At 44.1% G+C, this 21,745-nt stretch overlaps 1 protein-coding gene across 14 annotated transcripts in view; it reads right to left on the bottom strand.

Annotated features, from left to right (window-relative positions):
• Nucleotides 1–21,745, bottom strand: part of PDE4DIP (phosphodiesterase 4D interacting protein) — a 1,465,918-nt gene that overhangs the window by 16,649 nt on the left and 1,427,524 nt on the right. For all 14 annotated transcript variants that reach the window (XM_069641322.1, XM_069641325.1, XM_069641324.1 and 11 more), the window contains 2 exons: nucleotides 12,135–12,278; nucleotides 6,000–6,138 (listed from right to left, as the gene is read on the bottom strand). In XM_069641322.1, coding sequence (XP_069497423.1) covers nucleotides 6,000–6,138; nucleotides 12,135–12,278 — 283 coding nt within the window. The remainder of the gene's footprint in view (nucleotides 1–5,999; nucleotides 6,139–12,134; nucleotides 12,279–21,745) is intronic.

The following is a 21,745-nucleotide window of genomic DNA, read 5'->3' as shown; positions in this document are numbered from 1 at the left end:
TCACTGCAGCAAGCTCCAAGGCTCAGAGGGGTACAGCAGCATGGCACTGCGAAGTTCGTCACCACGGCTGGGTGACACGGTAACCGCGTGTACTCCGGTTCGGGCGCTCTCTCTTTACTCGAGACCTGGGAATACCAAGTGTATGAAATTCGGTGTGAAAGTGCCGTGAACACAGAGCTTGCGATGTACCAAGTTTCAAGGGTCACATCAAAACAGCAGCGGTGTCAGAGCAAAGGTCCTGTGCAAGCTGGTCAGCCCATTGGTTGGCCCAGGTACACTTCCGAGAAGGCTTACTTGCAGGGTTTGATGAAGGTGCAGAGAATAGTTGGTCCCACTATTCTAATGGGTCGAAGCATCTATGCAGACCTTCTAGTTCGATCAGATGCAGAGAGGTCCAGCTGGACGAAAGCAGGCTCAGGGTGCCAAACCTTCCAATGGATCACCAGCGGTTCCTCAACTCGGCTTCTTAGTTTCAGGATTCTTGGATCCTATCCTAGGTTCAGTGAGAACTCAAGAGATCGACCTGATGTGAGTGTTTGGGGCCTTCACTTATGCAGAATCTCCTTCACGGCAAAATAAAGAGGACCCAATGGGAGATCTACTCACATACAGGCACACCAGACGTGAACAAATCATGTACCGCAGTGGTCCCAGTCATTCACAGCACACCAGACTCTCTGGCTCCCAGGAAGCACACACAAAAGGCATGCAGAAGCCTGTGAAAGCTTGGTGTTTTGCGGGAGAATGCGTGCCCAAATAAGGACTGCCCCGGGTCAACTCGACCTGGGAACGGCAAAGGGGCAAGATGGCCAAAGGACAGGACAAAGAAGCTCGTGGCATAGCCATTTTGGAGCCAGGCCACCTTCTTGTGCCAACCGCGGTAAACACAGGTTTGCATGGCAAGAAAGGGTTAAAATAAAGTGAAAAGATAAGCTGTCACCAGCCCTTTCCAAGGCACATCTGCACTTCTCCTGAGAAATCCTTTCCTAGGGCCTTTTGAAAACAAAAGGAAGACCCAAGCGCACTGTACTGTAAGGTACATTGTGCACTTGTTACATGTTGCAGAAATGTTGTAACATTGGAAAGGACTAAGGGAAACAAAGTCTCCTAGTACTGACTGTCTTTAAGGGCATGTCCGTTTCCCCATAATAAAGTGAGCGAAAGCCCAGTGTAGTGCAGCTGAAGGCTGTGCTTCACTGGCAAAGTCAGACTATGGTGTTTAAACAGCAACAAAAAGTTGGGGGGGTACACAACTCGACGGAAAACTACTCATAAATAGAAATTTTTCCTAATACCAGTCACTGGACTGGGAGCACAGATGCCAGTGAAACACGCGGAACGCGGAAGAAGCCACACACAGCTGGTAAACTCAGGGAGAGTGAACGGGTTACTGGGGTGCTTCTGGGCGAGTGCCATGCACCGTGTACTACGCGAGAGAGCCCAAATATTACGGATACGAACATTGTTAAGGGAAAGAGCCTAAGTAAAGGCAGTGCAATCATTACCGATACAAACATTCTTGAGAGGAAGAAGAACTTATTGCAGTGAGGATACCGGCTTCAAGGTAACATCCAGATTTTTTAAAGAGATTAATAGCAGATAAACAAGTTATAACGTAAGCAGCCGCAGCCTCTTGCTTCCGTCCGCTAAGCTCTTGCTCCATCAACTGTTGCTTTCAAAACCTAACATTTTCCAACCTCAAGGATTCCAGGTTTTTCCTGGAACTTGACTGAGAAATCCAGAATCTAAAGCAATGCAGTTCCACAACATAAATAAATACAACTATTTACATGACAGTATTGCTTCTGCACCTGAGCACATTATTTGCACCTGTAAAACAACTATATCAGACACAAAAATTATTGAGAGCAAAAGCCAAAAGAAAGGCAGTGGAATTAATAAGGAAAGCTTGCTGACCCTATACTGGAGAAGTGTTGTAAATTGCATAAAAGAGAAAGTGAACAAAGAGCAGAGTAGCCCTGGCAGGTTAGTGAACCAGGCAAACAGTGAGCCTGGGACTCACACCCAAGCAAGAATGTAATGATATCCTGGCAGGCGAATAAACTAGGGGTAAGAAGTAACAGTGATCGGACCAGAAGGTCCGTATAACCCTTTTTTAGGAACAAGGAACAATTCCCTGTCAAGAGCGTATACCAGAAAAAGGTTTGAGAAAGCCCAGGAGTCAAAACCCCTATATATATGAAAGTGTGTAACAGAAAAGTGAAGACTCTTACCCCTTTAAGGATTCAAGAAAATATACTGCGAACTATGTTGTGATTCAAGAGAACTGTGCACTTTTGAGGAGGCTCAAGGGAAGAGTTTTCCTCCTTGAACAAATTGGAACTGTGATGAAATCATATTAGAACTAACGAAAGAAAAAGAGAGAGTGGGAGATGAAAACCTATGAAGTATTGTAACATTAAATGTGAATTTACTTTCGCTCACGGCCTGATCCTTAAAGAATTACAAACATCAAGCTGCAAAATGCTGACCCAGTGGAAAAAAGAAAATGCATACCTACTAAATACAATAGAGTGTACTGAAGACGAACTGATTAACAATCCAACAAGGATACTTAAGAAACTAAAAGAGATGGATTGGATCAATACACTAAATACAACAACTAACTACAAACTCACTTCACATTTGCCGCCTATGGCAACGAAACTGAATACCTTACAAAACTATATTAAAAAATTCCCGAGCCGAGCATCACGCAACTTGATAATGCGAGCAAGACTGAACCTCCTTGACACAAATGAAATACGACACATCAGAGGCTTGTCAGTATCAAACAGTTGCAGATTTTGTAATACAGAAAAGGAAACACTTCGCCATTTATTGCTTTCATGCCCAGACACAAAAGAGATTCGTTCACCCTACCTTAAGACTTTTCTGCTACATTCATTCATGACTGATGAAGACATATGGTGGGCTCGGATGATTGGCGGCCATCGAACAACATGGCAATTGGCGACCTTCAAGATCTTACAACAGTTAACAGAAAAGCTAGAACTCAAACGAAAGGAACAAGCTAGGACTCTCTGTTCCCAGACCTAACACTGCAAGTACAAACGTTGCAAAAAAATCAATTATTTGATTAAAAATTGCAAAATAAAATAAAAAAAAAAAAAATGTGAATTGGGGAGCAGGGGGGAGAGGATAGCAGCAAAAAAACCTGTTTGTGAATGGTAGGAAATTCATCATAGGAGGACAAATTGGAGGAGTGAAAAGGAAGAAGACTAATTCTCGTTAAGATAATGACTTTATTCTGAAGAGTAATGGAAAATAAGTGGCGTACCAGATGAAACATAGGGGAAGTGAAAAAACCTTTTTTCGTGGTGGAACTATTTGAGTAATTTATGTTTGGAACTTTACTGAAATTCCCATTCACATATTGTATTTAGTTTAGAATGTGAGGGTCAGTTTAGGAGTTTTGGACAGAGTTGTGCTCCTTAGTTGTGTTGAGGCAAGGAAATCCCTCTTAGGGTTAGGCACAGATAGGACTTCTCCAACCCCCTTTTCTTTTATGATGCATAAAAGTTCAAAATTAACACGAAACCTGTTACTGTGTCTAAGTCTTACTCTTGACCCCTTAGAGTAAGTTGTAGAGCGCGCCAGTAGAAAAGTTGAGGACTTTGTCTAGAGGTAGAAAGGGGTAAAGAGGACAGCCAAGAAGAAAAGCAATCTTCAACCATCACATGTTCACAGAAACAGTACACAGGCATGAACTTTACAACAATTAGAGTCTCCATTGTATGAAGACCCTTGTGTACAATGGGGCCATTTTTGACAAGCGGTGTGGTAATTTGGAGACCAAGCGATAGCAGATCATTGTGAAGAGAGAGTTAGAAGAGGGCAATGAAGCCATTGGAGGAGGGAAAAATCAAGAGATTGGAAGAAAGGTATGAGTGAGAGGATGCCAGAGACATAGAAGGTCACTTGAGTGGGGGCTACACTGGGGATCAGCCAGGGGGATCAGGGCTGAGGAGGTTAAGCACTCTGTAGACCTGGTGATGAATACTGAAAAGGCAAACTATGAGAAGATTCCAGAGCCTCAGGTGCCAGTAGATCCTTAAAGGAAACCTACAAATATGTTGGTGTCAGATTAGGGGTACAGACCACTCTACAGTGGGCTAGAATTCATGATTAAGTCTGGCAGCATCGTACCCTTAACTGGAAGAGACACAATAACAGACTGGGGAAAGAATAGACTGGGGAAAAAAATCAGACTGTTGCTGGCAAGCTATGCAACTACTTTCCAGGGCGACCACTATATGCCCGAAGCCGCCAGAAGGGATTCCTGGAGCTCTTTCACTTGGTGAACTTTGAGTGACTATTTGATACATTTTGTAGGAAGGCGTATCCTGTCTAAACATGGTCACATAGCTGAACTGTCACATGTCAGAATATGGAAATCTTACAGAGATATAGACTAGCTGAGGTACTGACCCTCCCAAACAGTCACAGGAATGTCTGCCACTCAAATAATAGTCTCCTTGCATTGTTGTACAATCTAGCAGAGCCGCTAAGTTGTCTGCATGTCAAATACGGTCACCTGCCGAATCTCGAGTTTGCACAGTCAGCACCAAATCACTGCAGTTAGAGCCGTTTCCTCCTCAGAAATAACACATGCATGGCCCAATCCATTGGGGAGATTGCATGGAGCAGGACCAAGGGGAGGTGTGAGCATTTGGAGTACAGAGAGAGTGGTGCAGGTTAGAACATGGTGGTGAAGTGAAGAGATGAAGGACACACTCTGCCAGCTTTGAACAAAGTCATTGAAACAGGAAGAGATGATCTGAAACAGAGCTTTTTCTTATTGCCTCAGGGACAAAGGACCAGGGGGGAGTGAAGTTACAACTGGTAGACTTGACTGCAACACTGGACATCAGTACATATATTAGCTTTTACTGCATTGTGACTGACACTATTCTGTTGCTGAAGTACAACTGTATATCTAAGGCTATTGGGTTGGAGGTCTTTGGCACAAAGCACAGCACACACAACTGATAGATTATTAAAAGGCAGTTCTGGCAACTAGGCAGTGAGGTAATGGGTTGTGATGAAAGGACTGCTGCTCCGGAGTAATGACCAAACCTGTCAATCAGGCCTCACACTGCTAAAAACCAACAGTGATCCCAGTCATAAAAGTGAAACGGGCACTTTCAAGAGATAAACTCCTCTCTCCTTTTGTGGTACCATGGGCCATGGTCAGCCTAAACTCTTAAGAGGGATGTGAATGTGATAAAAGTGGCAACCCAAACAGTAGTACAACAGTCCAAAATAATTGAATGCCCAGTCAAGGTTCTATAACTTGGTATATATACTTTGATTAAACACACCAATATGCAATATAACTGTACCAGAAAACTATCGAAACCTCGCTCCTCTGGAAAGAACACAGAATGCGAAATATTAAATTCAGCAAACACTGGGGAGCTTTTCAGGCTTCTACACCCTTGCCAGATGGTAATCCTTCACATACGTTGTGTGGGGTGAGGGTGTGTTAGTCTGCCATTAGGACTATGAGCAAGCAATCTTTTTCCTCTCCACTGATTTCCAACCCCATCACTGTTTTGCAACCTTCCCTCTGCTTCTTGCATTGCCCTCTTACTGCCCACCCACTTGCCCCTAAACCTCAACTCACCCAGCATAGCAGTTCCATTGAGTGAATAAGATCATTGTGCATGTGACACTGTAGTTCTGTATAAGAAGGATCTGAGTGCCGCCTCCTCGACTGTCGCTGTTGTGTATCACACGATCTTTATATCAAACATTCTATGCTCGCTCCATATAAATACATTCAAATGCATAAACAAATCATCAAACCACAACCAATTGAAATTTAATTTTAAAGAAGGCTCTAGTGGGCATATCCTTAGGTTTCCTTAGGGCTAAACATGAATTTAGTTAGTAAACATTACCATGTTCATTTCAATCCTTTGTTATGAATTACTGTCAGTGAGCAAAGGAAGTATTTCTCGAGCAATACTCACACTGGCCGACAATGAACTTCTCCATGCTGTCTTTCATCTGACTGGTACTCCTTAATCGCTCCATCGTATTCTGCAGTATGCTCTCCTGCTCTGATAATCTACTTTGAAGCTTGAGAATTTCTTCTTTTTTTAAATGATCCTGGAAATGAATGCATTGCACCATTATCAGCAACTTAAATCAAAATTACATTTGAGAAATATAAATAATATGGCCGTTTATTTTCAGACAAAAGCATCCCTACTACTTTTCGGTAATTCGGCACTTAAAGACAAGACTTGACATACATATTATGAAAATACTCAGGACTCTTAAAGCCCTGTGGAAATTGGCTCTAACTCAACCAGAGTATGCTATTTGTTGGACAAATTCCATCTGGTGGGAGGATACAAGGCTGGAGAAACTACATCTGGCGAGAGGCTGTAGGGATACCCGAAGAGTGGCTTGAACTTGGATCTTAAAGGGTTCTGCCACTCAAGGTTATCCCACTGACCCTCAGGGTTTGCACCTTTACTGGAATCGAATGTGCGCCTCCTGTGGTACCTCTCCAGTCTTCCTTGACACATTTTTTCTAATGTTATTTTTTATTTCATGTTTATCTTATTGTAGTTAAGGATGCTTAATATATTTGGTTTGTGTTTTTATTTTCAAATATTGTCTCCTGCAACTGCGCTGTATATAATATACATAGTATAGTATAATTGTTTTTTACAATGCGCTTAATACCGTCTAGTTTTTTTAAGTGCGGACCTGGGATTCAAACATGCGTTGCTCTGAGTCGTCTTGCTTCCAAGACGAGCGTGTTGCACTGAGCTATATGACCCGTGTTATGGCCAATGTTGGCCCCACTGTCAATATTGAAGACAGTGGGGCCAACAAAGAATATGCTGGGGTTGCATTGCACATATGTAGCACTCAATGATGTGGAATTATAGAGACAAAGCACCAACAAAGCTCTGTGCCACCAATTTGCAGTTTCTAGTGCTGCACTATTGGGAATTCACAAAAAGTACACCAACAAAACACATCCAGATTACAAAAGCAATAGGCAGGAAAACAAACAAAAAGTAACCCTATAAATGAGACTAGCATAAAAACCTCCCTGACGAAAGACCATGGTAAATATCAAAGACGTCCATGGTCGATCGTGAACAAATCACAGGTATAGAAAGGCAGGCAGAGTCTAATACATGGTGCTACTAGTGCGGGAGTAGTTCTGGGCATCGTTCGTACCATTGATACAATGATCCTTCTGCCAGTTGCACCAGCATAGTTTAGAACAGGCTGTTTAGACTTCGAGTGGTGATCACCATGCCAATCATTTGCTGTAACGGGTTCCCTCACCTAAGCTTCTGGGACTCGAAGGGAAAGGCACTGCTTGGACCAAGCAATGAAGTCCCACCAAGACCTGCATCAACCTTGCAGACTGTGGCTCCTAACAGACCAGTTACTACAGGACTGGAGCATACCCATTTGTTGTGTTCGTAGGGGGCAATGTTTCTGTAGAAGCTGCAGTAAATCTGTGCTTCCTAGGAGGAGATAATCCTGGGGCCTGACCTTGACCGTTTCCTTAAATGGATGTCTGCCTATCAAAGAAGCGCTCAAGCAGAACAGAGAGCCAACATCAATAGGAGGGAGAGACATGATTTACCAGGGGAGGGATAAGACACCTGGATGTTCCACAACGCTTTGTTGAGGATACACTGCAAAGAGCCCCGTTCATGAGATCACACTGGGGGCTGGAGGGTCTTCATGAAAGGAAGTGGGGTAAATGGTGAACTCCCATATATTAGACAGAGACATGGGGCTGGGCTGACCATGGAGGATGGGTTCCACCACCTGCTCTATGATGTAGAGCTCAAAGAAGATAAAGGTGGGGTCCCCAGCCACTCTGGCCCATCATCAACCTCCGAGAAAATACCTGCTGAAGTGAGCCTAAGGGACCCACAATTACGTTGCTATGGTACCCTGTGATAGAAGGGGACTTTGGGGTGGGTAAAACCTGGAATCAGGTTCAGGGAGTTCACACCCAAACTGTGGGATGACAACTGGAGGAGGGAGGTGTGCCACCAAGGGGGAAAAGGAAAGCCAGCTCTAGGTCACAATTCCTCTATGAGCAGGGCTCTTAAACCGTAGAAAGTACTATACAAATATCCATCCACGTGGTACTGAAGCCCACCAATACAAACCAATGATGAGAGGCCCAATAACATTGTCCCAACAATGTCAGTCAAAGTTACCATGTCCCTTTAAAGCACGGACACTCTGCAATGTTTTGCGTTGCACCAGAGACTGGCTCAGAAAAGCAAAGTGGAGACAGCAGCACCTGCAGCAGAAATCAGAAGAGCAGGGTCCTGCTGCCGCTTTTCCGCAAACATACATCAATGGTTTCACTCGCAGAAGGCCAGCATTCATCTCCCAGTGAGCACTCGCGCACCTGAAGGCCAGATGCTCTTGACTGGGAGCTGAGAGCTTGGACTGCCAACCAGTGACCATGGAGGCAGGGAGGGCAAAAGAGAAGAGCAAACAAAGATAAGAAGTGAAAGAGGAGGAGTGAAGGAGGAAGAGAAAGTAAAGAAAGAATAGTGGAAAGACCTTGAGAGTTGGACAGCTGGACAAGGAGGGGAAAGAGTGAAAAGCTTATGAAAAAGAGCGGCAGGAGATAGCTGATGAAGGAATTCATAGAGTGGTGATATGTAAACAGGGAGAGAAAGGACATGGAGAGGCGTCCAATGAGCCGAAGCAATGGACATTTGGAAGCAGTGGGTAAACATTAAAGAAACCTGAGGAAAGAGGAGGGAGATAGGGGACTGAAGGTAGAGAAAGAGGTGGCGGACAAGGAAAAGCCTATCGAATCTCAGATGGAGAAGGAGAAGGATAGAGCTGCAGAAGTAAGGCACGTAGAGGAAAGGGTGCGAGAAGTGAAGATCAAATACCTAATAAGAAGTAGAGGCAGGAGGAAAGATGCAGAAGGAGAAATGGGCCTGAGCACTGCAGCGCACAGAGGAGGCATGGAAGTGGGACAGAGAAGACCAGGAGCTTGAGGTGGGGTCCAGTGTTACTTTGTAGAGGGGACACTAGACCAGCCTATGTTGGCAATGGCTGTGGCAGAGACGGGCATCATTCCCCAGAGCACACTGTAAACTACACAGAACTGGCCAGCTCGTGCAAAGTGGCCTGCAAGTATGGCCTAGACGCGGTCCTAAATCCCAGGATGTGGAAGGGATCACCTAAAAACTCAGCATCCGCGCTAGAATGACAAGACAGAGCAGTATCAACCAAGCCAAGAAAGAAGTGCAGGAGACACTAAAAACACAGACTCGGAGTGACTTTCATTTTAATATTCACTGTCAGGAGATGAAGTCTTTATCCAGTCCATTCCAAACCATTGGCTCATTTGTATTACAAATGAAACCTTTTTGTACCCAACTTCAGGATTCCTGAGTTGTGCCATCAGTGTTGGGATGCACGTTCAATGTCCCCAAAGCAGGGAAGAGGTTCACATTGGGCACGTCATATTAGAGCTATGGTGTGGCTAGGTTAGACGCGATGTTGACGTGGTATTGCAATTTAACATTCAGTTTAGGAAAATTGATTCGTATAAATGTTACTGCAAGTTTTACTTTATGTTTAGTTTGGATACATTTTACATTTGCATCACGTAGCAACATAATAGATGTTGTGGGACATAATGTATAGTGCTTAGAGTGGGAAGTGAGGAGCTTTATCCATGTGAGAAAGAGAAGTCCACGAGGGGAAAGCCACTGTGAGGGGTGTGGTAGTCTTGAACAATGTACATGTGGGATTTGATAATGGTTTAGATGGGAGACATGTTCTGGGACATTAGGGGAATATGGGTTTTTAGTGAACACATGGAAATATCGCAGATAACTGTTCTCCCATAGCTGGGTTTCATGTAGGCTGCAAAGAGTTTGGTTTGTGGAGGTGATCTTTGCATGGCCTGAAGAGTTGAATGACCAGGTCAAGGAAGGAGGAATTAAGCAAACCACATTTGGGCAGTTGGCAATAGCATCACATGGTCACTTTGGGTCGTGGGATTATGTCTAGTGAGCACAGAGTCTTGTTAAATCTGGCCAAAATGGTGAATCGGACTAGGGTGAGTTAATAAAAGACATGGGGCCTCATTACAACCCAAGCGTTAAGGGGTTAACGGTGCCGTAAAAGGTTGTGGCGCCGTTAACCCCTTAACGCCTTACGACGAGATCCCTTTGCAGCTCCCGACCTTAACGGCTGGTCTGTACCAGCCATTAAAGTAGGGACCCGCAAAGGGACCTTGAAGTTAATTACGGTACCGCAATTTGCGGTACTGTAATTACCGCCTTCCCCATTCCCATTGAGCCCTATGGGGCAAAAATGGGAATGGGAAAGGGCCAATGGTAAATGGGGAATTACCGCCCCGCCAACATTGGAATGGGGTGGTAATTCCCCATTTCACCATGGCGGATTCGGTAAGTTACTGGTGTTAACTATGGTGCTAATAGCGCCATTGGTTAACGCCAGGGTCGTAATGAGGCCCATGGAAGGGCTGCCGGAGGGCAGAGTTTCTCGATGTTTTATGGGTTTTGTTTGGGCTCTTAGGAAGAGAAGCATGATGTGTGCTGGAGGATGTATGATGGTAGTCACAAATAAGGTAACTTTAAGGAATGCAGAAGGAATAAACATGGGGCGCCAGTGCGTCTGGGATGATAAGAGGTTTATTGCTTGATCAAAACCATGGTTATATGATATGATATATGATATGATAGGTTATTTATAACACGCTTAATACCCAGCGGTTTCTAAGCACGGACCTGGGGATCGAACCTGTGTTGCTCTGTGTCGTCTTGCTTCCAAGGTGAGCACGTTGCCCCAGAGCTATCCTCCTGAGACAAATTGTCTCTCTCCCTCCTATAGTTTGAAGTGTTTGCCTTCCAAATCATGTACTGGATTAAAGGTTCGTACCAAATGGGACAAGTCATGCATTGAATTGTTTTTAGATAATAAGGAGATTATGTTTAGAATGTCATGACTGATTATGGAATGAAAGCACGAGGGGAAGGGGATTGTGTTTTGTCAATGTGTCCAATGGGGTTTGGAAACATAGGGGATTAGATTTCCTTCTACAGAGTTAGCCAAAGGGATGTTGAGGGATGACTCTGTAACAAAATATGTGTGATTATGTAAATTGTTCAAATGTGTATAAAAGTTGCAACTTTGTTGAGCACTGGAAGGAACTGTTCGTTTTTAGCTTCACAGGGCTGACTAACGCCTTCCAGCTGACAGCATGCAATAAACTTGCTTTTCTAACAAAGTGCATTCACTCTTCATTGGAACTGGGTTTTTTTGCCTTGGATTTTGGAGTCACATTCTCACATTGGCCATTACAACAACCAGATATGCTGAAGATATTTTCAAACATTCCTGCAGTAGGATATTCCATAGGTAGACAGTCTTCAGATACGCCCTTTTGCCATGTGCACTTACAGATTTGCATTTACAGAAGGACACAAGTCACCTCCTAGTGCATAACAACGTGTGCTCCGGAATGCATGATGTCACACAATATGTGCAATGGCACCCTCGCTGACATCGACCTGCCAGTTACTTTCGTCAGCAAGTCTGTATTTGCAGTATTCCTTTTAGGGCTTGATCCACAAAGAAATGGGCATCTCAGAAAAGTACATAATTTCAACAGAATAATTTTACATTTCAACTGGAAACATCATTTGAACTCCTCTTAAAACCTTTTACACTAACACGTTTCAGTGATATTCTAGCGAGCGTACTTGTAAGGCTAGAAGAATCCTCCATCCGGGGAGTCAGATTTGATTAAAATGAGGCACCTTTGAGACAACACATCAAGAATGAAAATAATTAGAAACACAAACAAGACTTAAAGACCTATTGGGGGTACTCCATCACCACATTCTTGATTCCCCATCTCTGAAGAAGGGCCCAAGTTCATTGTTTGAAAATGCATCACCATATCCCAATACAAGAGCGTAACACTCTCCCACCCTTGGGAGGTGAACTAGAGGCTTGGGTTAAGACTGGAGACACATTGGTGTTCGAAGGACCATGCATTTAAAAAAAGACAAAAAGAACATAGCATATCTTTCATGCAGCACCATCAGTACCTCTCTCTTCTGCTGACAAATACTTTGGGTGCTTGGCAGGGCGGCCCTCCAGAACATTGTGAGAAGTGCCGCTGACTCTTCAAGTATCTTGTGCAGGGTGCTTGTGCTGGAGAAAAGCTGACGGATATTTCCATAATCTAGTGCCTGTTGAACAATGGATGTAAGCATTACAATGGAGAACTTTTAATATTCCTTTGAGTTGCTTTCATGCTACATAATGTTTGGTGTTCAGGAGTGGGGCTAAACAATGATAAAGTGGCTAAAATATCTTGAATTAGCTTTTCCCACTGACCAGAAAGGTATTCTCTGACTGTATACAAATTCCTTGTTTGGAAGCTGGCCTCTGAAGTATGTGCTCCTCCTTGTAGCATTGCACAATGGCACGCTTAATGAAAGTTAGCCAATGGGCAGGTGATGTGCATGCAGGTTTCCAGAGATAAGCCTGGGTTTAGTTCATTTAGTGTGATCTAGTACCCTGCTGCAGTACCAGATGCAACCGGCCGAGCTCGTATTTGTTCATTTCTCTATTCAGCTGAGACAGTTTCCATGTTTTCCCCAATGATGGTTAATGCAGAATGGTTTAGGTGTGTTTGACAGTCTGAGAACTGATCACAGAAAACTGTTAGAAAAAAAAAAGCCCGCATGCAATCAGTTCTCAGAGGATCAAACGCACTCACACCAATTCCCAACCCCCTTCCCTACTTAGCTGTTCGCTCGCCACCAGGTAGACTGCAGCCCTGCGGCATAAGATCCGTCCTTCAAATGTGGGTCTGTTCCGACACCGCAGGGTCCCTTTTGTTTTTTTCTTTTGGTTGTTTTTTTCCGGTCCCCCGCCTCCAATATTGAGGAAGCAAGGGACACCACTCCAACCCCCAAGGCTAATACATACCGATCATAGGAGCAGGGGACATCCCTGCAATCCGGGCTCCACATGTTCAGAATGTATTAGCCAATTTGTACATTTCTATTCAGACCAATGGTAAAGGCCAAATTTGGTCAAATGTACCATTCGGCCAAATAAAAATTAACACATTTACTAATACCGTGCAGCGCACCAGTTGCGGGCCTCAGAACCACATTACAGCTGGAACAGTTTACTAAGTCACAAGTGAGCTAGGCAGAGAGCTCTCAAAGTTGGGAGCACTCCATCAAATCTTGGTTTTATTTTTTGCCTTAAGTTTTGCCTTTCTCATTATAAATTCAGGGCTACATGTACCAGAATGCAAAGACAAAGAAACAAGGGGGTGTCCCCTACTCCTGTCCTAGCTGGGACATCTTAATAATAGTTAACATCCCTTTTGCTGTGTATGGCTCCGAGAAACCATAACCCTTTTTGAAAGCTGCACCCTCCTTTTTTGACGCCCTAGCAAAGACATATGGCACCGGTATTAAACGGTGACATGCCTGCAGGGGGATACAGGATTTTCTCTGGTATGCATTCTTTCCCTCTTTTTGAGTTGTTCTGTGTCGAGGGGGTCACGTGATACTTTATATCTTACACAAAGTTCCATCCTTCCGTACCTCTACATATCCTGTAATATTGGTCCATATAGACAGCACCAAGATTTGAAACCCGTCTCAATGGAGGGGGCGGGACATAGCCAACATAACATTCAAGATGGATATCTTTCAACTACAGGGTTAATTCCAGCTCTGAGTAACTTCATAGACAGCTCACTCATGTTATCTGTCAGCTATCGTATGGAACTCCTAGGTGCAATACACACCTTAGTTAATAACTATTCATCTATATTTATTTATTTATTGCAATTTTTGTAAAGCGCTGCTCGCCCAAAGACCTCAGGGTGCAAACAGAGTGGAGACAAGACAGACAACACATCAAGGGGCACGGGAAGCTGGAGAAGTGGTCAAGCCAGGTGAGCAGGTAATTTAACCGGGTTTAAGGTTAAACAGATATGTCTTTATCAGTTTCTTAAAATCTTTGAGAGAGTTTACCGATCTGAGGGCAAGAGGAAGCTTATTCCAGGCAGAAGGTGCCTGAACATCAAAGATAGTTCCACCAAATTTAGTCTGCTTGAACCTGGGCTGCATTAAATGTGACTGGTCTTGAAACCGAAAGACATAACTGGGGCAGGAGACCTTGAGGCGGTCTATGTGGTATTGAGGTGCTTTGTGGTTCTGGCATTTGTGGGTCAGAGTGAGTAGTTTCTGTGTCACGCGATGTTGAACAGGAAGCCAGTGAAGCCCTCTACTTGCCTCGGAGACATGATCTCTCCTGGACAGACCATGAATGGCCCTCACTGCTCCATTTTGGACCATCTGCAGTGCTTTGAAATTGGTGTGTGATGTGCCCAGCAATAGTCTATTGCAATAGTCTAGGGAGGAATTCACAAGAGCTGTTGCCAAAAAGGAGATATTGCTGAAGGAGATGTAGGGCGGCTATAGTTGAGCAGTTTGGTAATGTAGTTACAGGATGCATGGACATGGGCAACATGAGGCTTCATAGAGAGGTCAGCGTCAAGAGTGACCGCCAGAATGTTTACACTACTGGTGACTGTAATTCTGCTGCCTGCAATGGTAAGGGATTTATAGTCAGTGTGTAGTTTTTTAAGTTGGTGAGAGGAGGCCATAATCTCAAGCCCAGTTTTACCTGTTTTGAGGGCAAGTGAGTTAGCCATCATCCAAATCTGGATAGTGCCATAGATTGGGTTGATCGCAAGTGCATCCTGGGCATAGACGGCTGACAGTGCCAGGATGACCTGGGTGTCATCAGCATAGTCGGTATACTGGACACCCAGGTCATCCAGGAGAGCGAGCAGGGGCATAATATAGACATTGAACAAGGAAGGGGAGATACAGGACACCTCTGCAACCCCACAGGTGATGGCCAAGGGGGTGAGATAATGCCATCAACAGCTACTCTGGCGAACTTGGGTCCAAGAAAGGAAGAAATCCAATGGGTAGCATAGTCCATGCAGTGCACATGATCCTGTAGCCTGATCACAAGTAGCGAATGTTCTACCAGATCAAAGGCCGCTGAGAGGTCCAAAAGCATGAGGAGGGTGTGGTGACCTTGGTCGATAATACTGGCCAGATTGGCTTTAAGATCAAGCATGGCAGTTTCTGTGCCATGCATGGCTCTAAAACCAGACTGCTGTGGGTTAAGGATGTTGTTACATTCCAGGAACTCTTTAAATTCCAAACAGGCCATTGTGGGCTACATTGACCCCCTCAGCAGAATTATTCTCCATAACCAAGCTGCGCTTCTGCAGTCAACAGCAAAACGGCTGCGCTGGCTCCTTGGGGCACCATTGTGTCAAAACTGCGCCTTGCAGCGACAAAAGGATGGCTGCACCATCTTACCAAACACAAAATGGGCGAGTTGGACCCGGGAGCACAGAGGGAAAGGTTCCAGTGTGTTCTGGGGTGCACCCAAAAGAAGCGAATCAAAGCAGCGCTGCTCTGCTGCTTGCAAAAACAAAAGGTTCCCATTGAAAAGGGCAATATTTCAAATTAAAAAGAATGCTGCCCTGATGATATTTTCATCTGTTTTTCACCAAACTACTTTTATTAATAAGGCCTTGTCATGTCCATCCATATCTACATTGTGCTTCAGCAGAAGAAAGCATGACCCCTGAATGACAGGCTAAATGTGGGGAAATAAAAGAAACTTCATTTTCAGCCGCACAGGAAACGCTTTAATTTTTGAGATACAAAGTGTCAAAGACCAATACTTCAAAGAAACTCCAGCTCTCTGGGCTATGTCAAGTTCAGTGCATCTGTGTTCCAACAAATTGCTGCCTACAAGTAACTAACTATGGCTGCAAAACAATATTGGGAAGTCAGGTGGAAAAACCGAATTTGAAAGGAAAATGCCAGCTTTCACCAAGTGTGTCAAAATGGGCTTTTGCAAACCAAAGAAAAAAATGCATGTTTTAAAGATACAATGTTGAATAAAAACTTATCCTTGCCTATCAATGTGAAAAGGGATTGTGCTGTGGAATATATCTTTGGGAAGTTGTATGCAGCAGGCTTTCTTCTGATTCAGGAAAAAAATAAATAAAATAAGGAATTATAAGGCATTGCCAACATGGGGGAAGATCAGCCCCAAGATCAGTTCCTGCTTGGAGGATGCTAGCAACAGAAGGCCCCTCACAGTAGATCCTAGAACACAAGCGATAATTGCTACCTTTACAGACTTTGGTCTGTGCTCCAGTCTCTTACAATAGGATTCCTGGTACAGGGATGTGCGAAGTGGATAAGGGGCAATAAACCTTATATCAAGCTGGGAAACCCCCATTCTCCCTCTGGGGGAGATGACAGTTGGTGGTAGCTGAAGAGAATAAAATGGTCCAGTGAAGGACAAAGGCCAGCGGATTTGCTTCCAAAGACTATGTTATTAATAAAACGTGTAAGACTTTCATCTGTGCAACAGGACTTTGCAAAAATGTAAAAAGTTAACCATTTAAATGTGATTTTATGGGCTTCAATTTAAGATGTTGGGGACTTCACTGCCATGTTGGGAACAGAAATGGCAAAGAAGTGGATATTCTGAAGAAAGTGTACAGGATGCCACTGTAAAATGTAATACTGATATGCCTAATAATAATCTATACACATGTGTAAAGTTATAGAATTTTAAGCAATATAATTCTCACTGAAAAGTGCGAAAAACTGGTAGAAGGGCATAACAAGGTCCTACAACCGTGAGGATTGGACTGCTATGCTCTACATAAAATATATAATCTGCCCATGTGATTTGTTAAAGTGCCACAACTGTACAAAGTGTAAATTATGTTATGACAGATTTTTGGCAAAAAGGACTGTGGGAAGGCTTTTCACCTATCCGAGTCTTGGAGGTAGGCCTAGCTCAGATCTGTCCACCAATAATTCTGTGATGTTACCATGCTTTATATTAAGGGTGGGTGACAGAACTCTAAAAAGACTCTTTCCTGAATTTCTTGTGCCTGTGTTCCTGATATTCTCCATCCATCCTGTCTGATTCCAGATCCCACTGCAAAGCCAAAGCATAGCTGATCCTGATTCCACTGCAAAGCCAAAGCATAGCTGATCCTACGCCAGCTAGGACAAAGCATAGCTGATCCTGTCCCAGCAAGGCCTCAATCAAGAAAATCCCACTAAAATCCCATTAACCAGGGGAAAAGCTATGGTAACTTTAGTATCCTGAGACCAGACTGGCTTGTCCACTACCTGCATCCAGCTGTACTTGCCATCCGGTGACCAGACCTTTACCCAGCTGTCTTTTGCCAGGAGAGTCTGCTATACGGGGACCAGAATCTTTTGTGACCAGAACCCTTACTTTTCCAAAATCCCAAAACTCAAGTGTGGAATGTGAGTATCTCCCTATACCAGAGTAACACATAGTCTCCCCATCTTGACCCCTTTGTCTTTATTCCACTCTCTAAGCAATCCTATCCATACCCTGGTAACTTGTTAAAACTGTTAGAATTCTCTGTGCACCCTGTCCTTGACTTTCCTAGTGCTAGCGCCATCTCTATTAATTCTGTTTGTGTAGATTATAAGCCCTTAGCCATATTTTGAGTAATCAAACTAATTTCCACATAAAGTTGAACGCTGGGGTGACAAGGTTGACGTTGTGAATCAACCTTGGATCTTACTGTGTCCCTCTTTAACAATATAGTCTTAATAATCTAGTTTAAGTGAAATCTGTTCTCTTCTCAGCTGATTTTCTCTGTTTCACGGCTTCATTTTACCTAAAGCCAACCTTTTTCTATCTTGCAAATCTCATCCAGTTTTGTAGCTAGAGACATTCTTTCACTTCCATATTGTCCCTGTGATATACATCTGTCCCCCAGCCCAAAATCTGCATTGGAAATTAGAGTATTTCACCCGTTTTTCATAAAAACCGCCTGACATTTAAACTGCAATTGAGAAAAAAATGCAACTTTCCAACGTGTAAGTCGGTTGCACTGTGTTCCTACTTTCAACTTCTTGGTGAACTATATGCCTTGTGTTGAAAGCTTACCGTGTGATTGTTAGTGTTTATACATTCATACTAGTGTGAGAAATCATATTTGTCTCATTGATTTAACCGCACATTAATTATTTGTCAATTTCCAAGCGTTATTTTATGCCATTGCAAAGGGCTTAAAATAGTTTTTCTTATTTTTTGAGGGTAGGTCGTATTTTGATTCCGTTTTCTGCCGCTTATCCCTGACTACCTGCTGCTTCTTTCCCTGACTACCTGCTGCTTCTTTCTATCCACTCAGAATTTGATTATTTGTGGGTTGAGGGAACATTGCAGGGAGACATCTTAAGTTGGGTGCTATGTCTCCTAATTCACAAAGTGCTCCTATTCAATTGTGCTTTGGATATGTTCTTGTAGAAGGTTACCCAGGTATATTTCAGTGGTTTTCATCGTACTATTCAACAAATTGGTGATTGCTGGCCGATATAACATTCATGTGATTTTCTTTGAATTTTAAAAATAAATAAATAAATAATGCATTTTCACCAACCGGCCTGGTTCTTGGTCCATTGTGACCCGGGGTATTTGTAAAAAGGGGTGTGAAACGGGCCGGGTACCGGCTCAATTTTAATTTGTTGAAATTGAAGAAAAAGCCTTCATATTGAGCACCACATCCCAGGCTAAAACCAAGTGTCCTGGTCCGATGTGTGACGCCCGATTGGAATTCTTAACACCATACGATATAAGATGTTTAGCAGGAAGGAAACATTAGTTATAGGCCGCTAGTGTTTAGGAATGTCGGGGGTCAAGATTGCTTTTTTTCAGGAGCGGAGTGATCCAGGCTTGTTTGAGATAAGAGGTAACACTGCCTTCCATGAATGATAAATTAATGAGTTTGGTGACCTAATGGGCCAGGACAATTATGCAGTCTTTAAAGATGTTTGAGGGACAGCTATCTCCTTGGCAAGCAGTGGGTTTCAGACCGGCCATGATCTTAGAGATTTAGGCTTCAAAGAATTGTCTAAATTCAAATTGAACAAAGGATTTTATGTGTTGAGTCGCAGTTGGATTGAGCGAGGGAGGCGGCACAGTCCTGTCTGTTAGGAGAGTGTGCTGTGTAGCCAAAATAGCCTGCTGAAGGCCATAGATTTTGGAGGAGAGTTCCTCGTGAATCAATTTGCACCAAGCAGCATCTTTAAGTGGTGCTGGTTTGCTAGGGTTTTCCCCTCAAATTCTTTTAGAATTGAAGAGCTCCTTGGAGCTTGTTTTGGCCATGGCAATTCTATTATTGAAACTAGAAGATTTTGTCCCAATGATTGCTGCTTTACATTTTTTGGCTGCATGTTTATATGAAAGGAGGCTGTGGGAAGAGGGGTGGTTGCGCCATTCCCTTTCTGCTGATCTTTTAAGGTGCCTCAGGTGCAGGATATCTTCGCTAAACCAAGGGTTTCTATTTGCTTCAGGTTTAACTAGCTTATATTTTTCTGGGGCAAGATCGGTTATGGCCTCATTAATGGTAGTGGGTAGATGGCTGGCAAGGTGGTCAGAGTTGGTAAAGGAGTCAAGAGGGGAAAGCCTAGCGACATGACAGTCAGATCGTTTCTGAGCAATGATGTTTTTAAAATTCCTGGTAGATTGCAGAAGTCTTTGTCCAACATTGCGTCTTAAAGGGACAGATGAGAGAAAGATGGTGGTATCTACAAGACAGTGATCAGACCAGGGGCAGGGTGATACCGTGATGCTATAAGTCGATACTTGGTGAGTGAGGACCCAATCCAGGGTGTGACCCCCCCCTATATGAGTGGGGACACTAAACATTTGTGCAAATCCAATGGTGCCCAGGACCTCGAGAAGAGACTGCAGGTTTGTCATGAGGATCGGTGGCCCAGAGCTTGAAATCCCCAAGAATTGCAAGGATGGTAAGGGAGGTACTTTCATTAATTTTCATTTTGGTCAGCAGGCTTTTGCAGCCTTCAGGAGAGTCATGTGTGATAACATGAAAATGTAGGTTTTTGTTAAAGAGAACAGCTAGACACCCTCTCCCACCCCCCGCTGGCCTGAGCGATCAACACGGGCAATCAGGAAGTCAGGCGGGAGGGCCAGGGTGGCACAGGTGGGTGTGCTTCATTAAGCCAGGATTCTGTAACAACCAGAACATCGGGTGTATTATCCATGATTAAGTCCTGGACTTTGGCCCCAAGGCGCAACAATGAACGTGCGTTAAGAAGAGAGAGGCGCAGCGGGATTGTCGACTGGACATGTGCGCCAGTGCTGGAAGGGGCAGGCGGAATGACTGTGGAGTCATTCAGCGAGGGGTTAAGTGAGGGTTCTTCTGTTGCCTGGCTGTCAGGGCAGGAGTCTGAGGTGTAGGACACGCCAGGCTCTAGTGCATGTTCTAAGCACTCGCTGGGCTTGGAGCATACGGACACTGCCTGAACCTGCATTCTTGAGGGCTGGAGATCAATAAGAGCGCGGTGGAGTGTGTTTTCAGGTAAGGCAGATGGGAGTGCCGGAAGCGTTACAGGCATGATCATTGAATCATTCGCTGGTGCGCAGGAACCCAACGTGGGAGGAGGTGGTCAAGGGGCTATGTGCTGCCAAAATGTCAGCTTGTTTCTTTTTATAATTAGTCAGAATCGGCGGATGGCATGCCATGGATGAGGCACGCAGCCTGGCGATGGTGTCGTGGATATTATAGATGTTAGACATGGTCCTATAGACAATAAAGAGCAAGCAGCGTAGTACCTGATGGAGAGGCGGCAAATGGTCCGAGCGTGCACACCACACTACAGCCCTAAACCAGCATTAACCGGCTTTGCAAACGCGGCGCCGTCGTGTTCGTAAGGACCCGGTGGTGCTGGGAAACGTAGTTCAGAAGAAGTACACTGTTGAGATGCGATCCTTGGGTGATTCCATTAAGTAAAGATGAGCATAAACATAAGCGCGGGAAGCACGCGAGAACCCGGAAGGAGCACAAGTTCCAGTCGTGGGAAATGGCAAAGAGTAACAATAGCAGAGTAACACAAGTGGTATAAGCAGAGCACTTCACAATGAATGGCTAACATATATGAGCATGCACACAGCTAGCTCTTCAAAAAAGGACGTTCTCACCACACACAAGCATACATACAACTGTATATATGGCACATTTCACTTAACTCTTTAAAGCAGATGCCATGAATCACAATCAATGATCATGGTCATTCTGGGAGAGCGGCACATTGGTTATGTGACTTCAGCGGGGACACCAGATGCAAACAGATGGCGCTGGACTGACTGTGCATAAAATAGAGCATGCATAACCAACGGAGGAGGGGATGCTGGGTGTATCTAGGTGTCCAATTGCTTCTTCAAGCAGCCCAACAGCTGGAAGCCCATCTAAAGTCCCCCTCAGCATTGCAAACACATGGAAGCAAATTGCAGCTACACTTGCATACACGTACCTAATGAAGGACCACGTTAACTGGCTTAGAATTACAAATAAGTTGTGCCGTGAATAAACAAAGAGAACGCTACGCTATGTGGGACATTTAACTAAAATAAAGTATCCCCTGTGTGCACTATATCTGCAAAATATGTAAAATATGCAGTCAGAATGAAATGCTTGCGAGGTATATTCTGTCTTTTGCACGATTGCCTTTGATTTTATGCCAAGGTTAGTTTGAAGAATGATGCTGCAGAAATCAATTGCATGTTCCAC

The sequence above is a fragment of the Ambystoma mexicanum genome, chromosome 1q (assembly GCF_040938575.1).
Source record: "Ambystoma mexicanum isolate Mex_15411 chromosome 1q, UKY_AmexF1_1, whole genome shotgun sequence".
Classification (NCBI taxonomy): Eukaryota; Metazoa; Chordata; class Amphibia; order Caudata; family Ambystomatidae; genus Ambystoma; species Ambystoma mexicanum.
The sequence above is the reverse complement of the archived record's forward strand: the minus strand, read 5'-3'. Positions and strand labels throughout refer to the sequence as shown.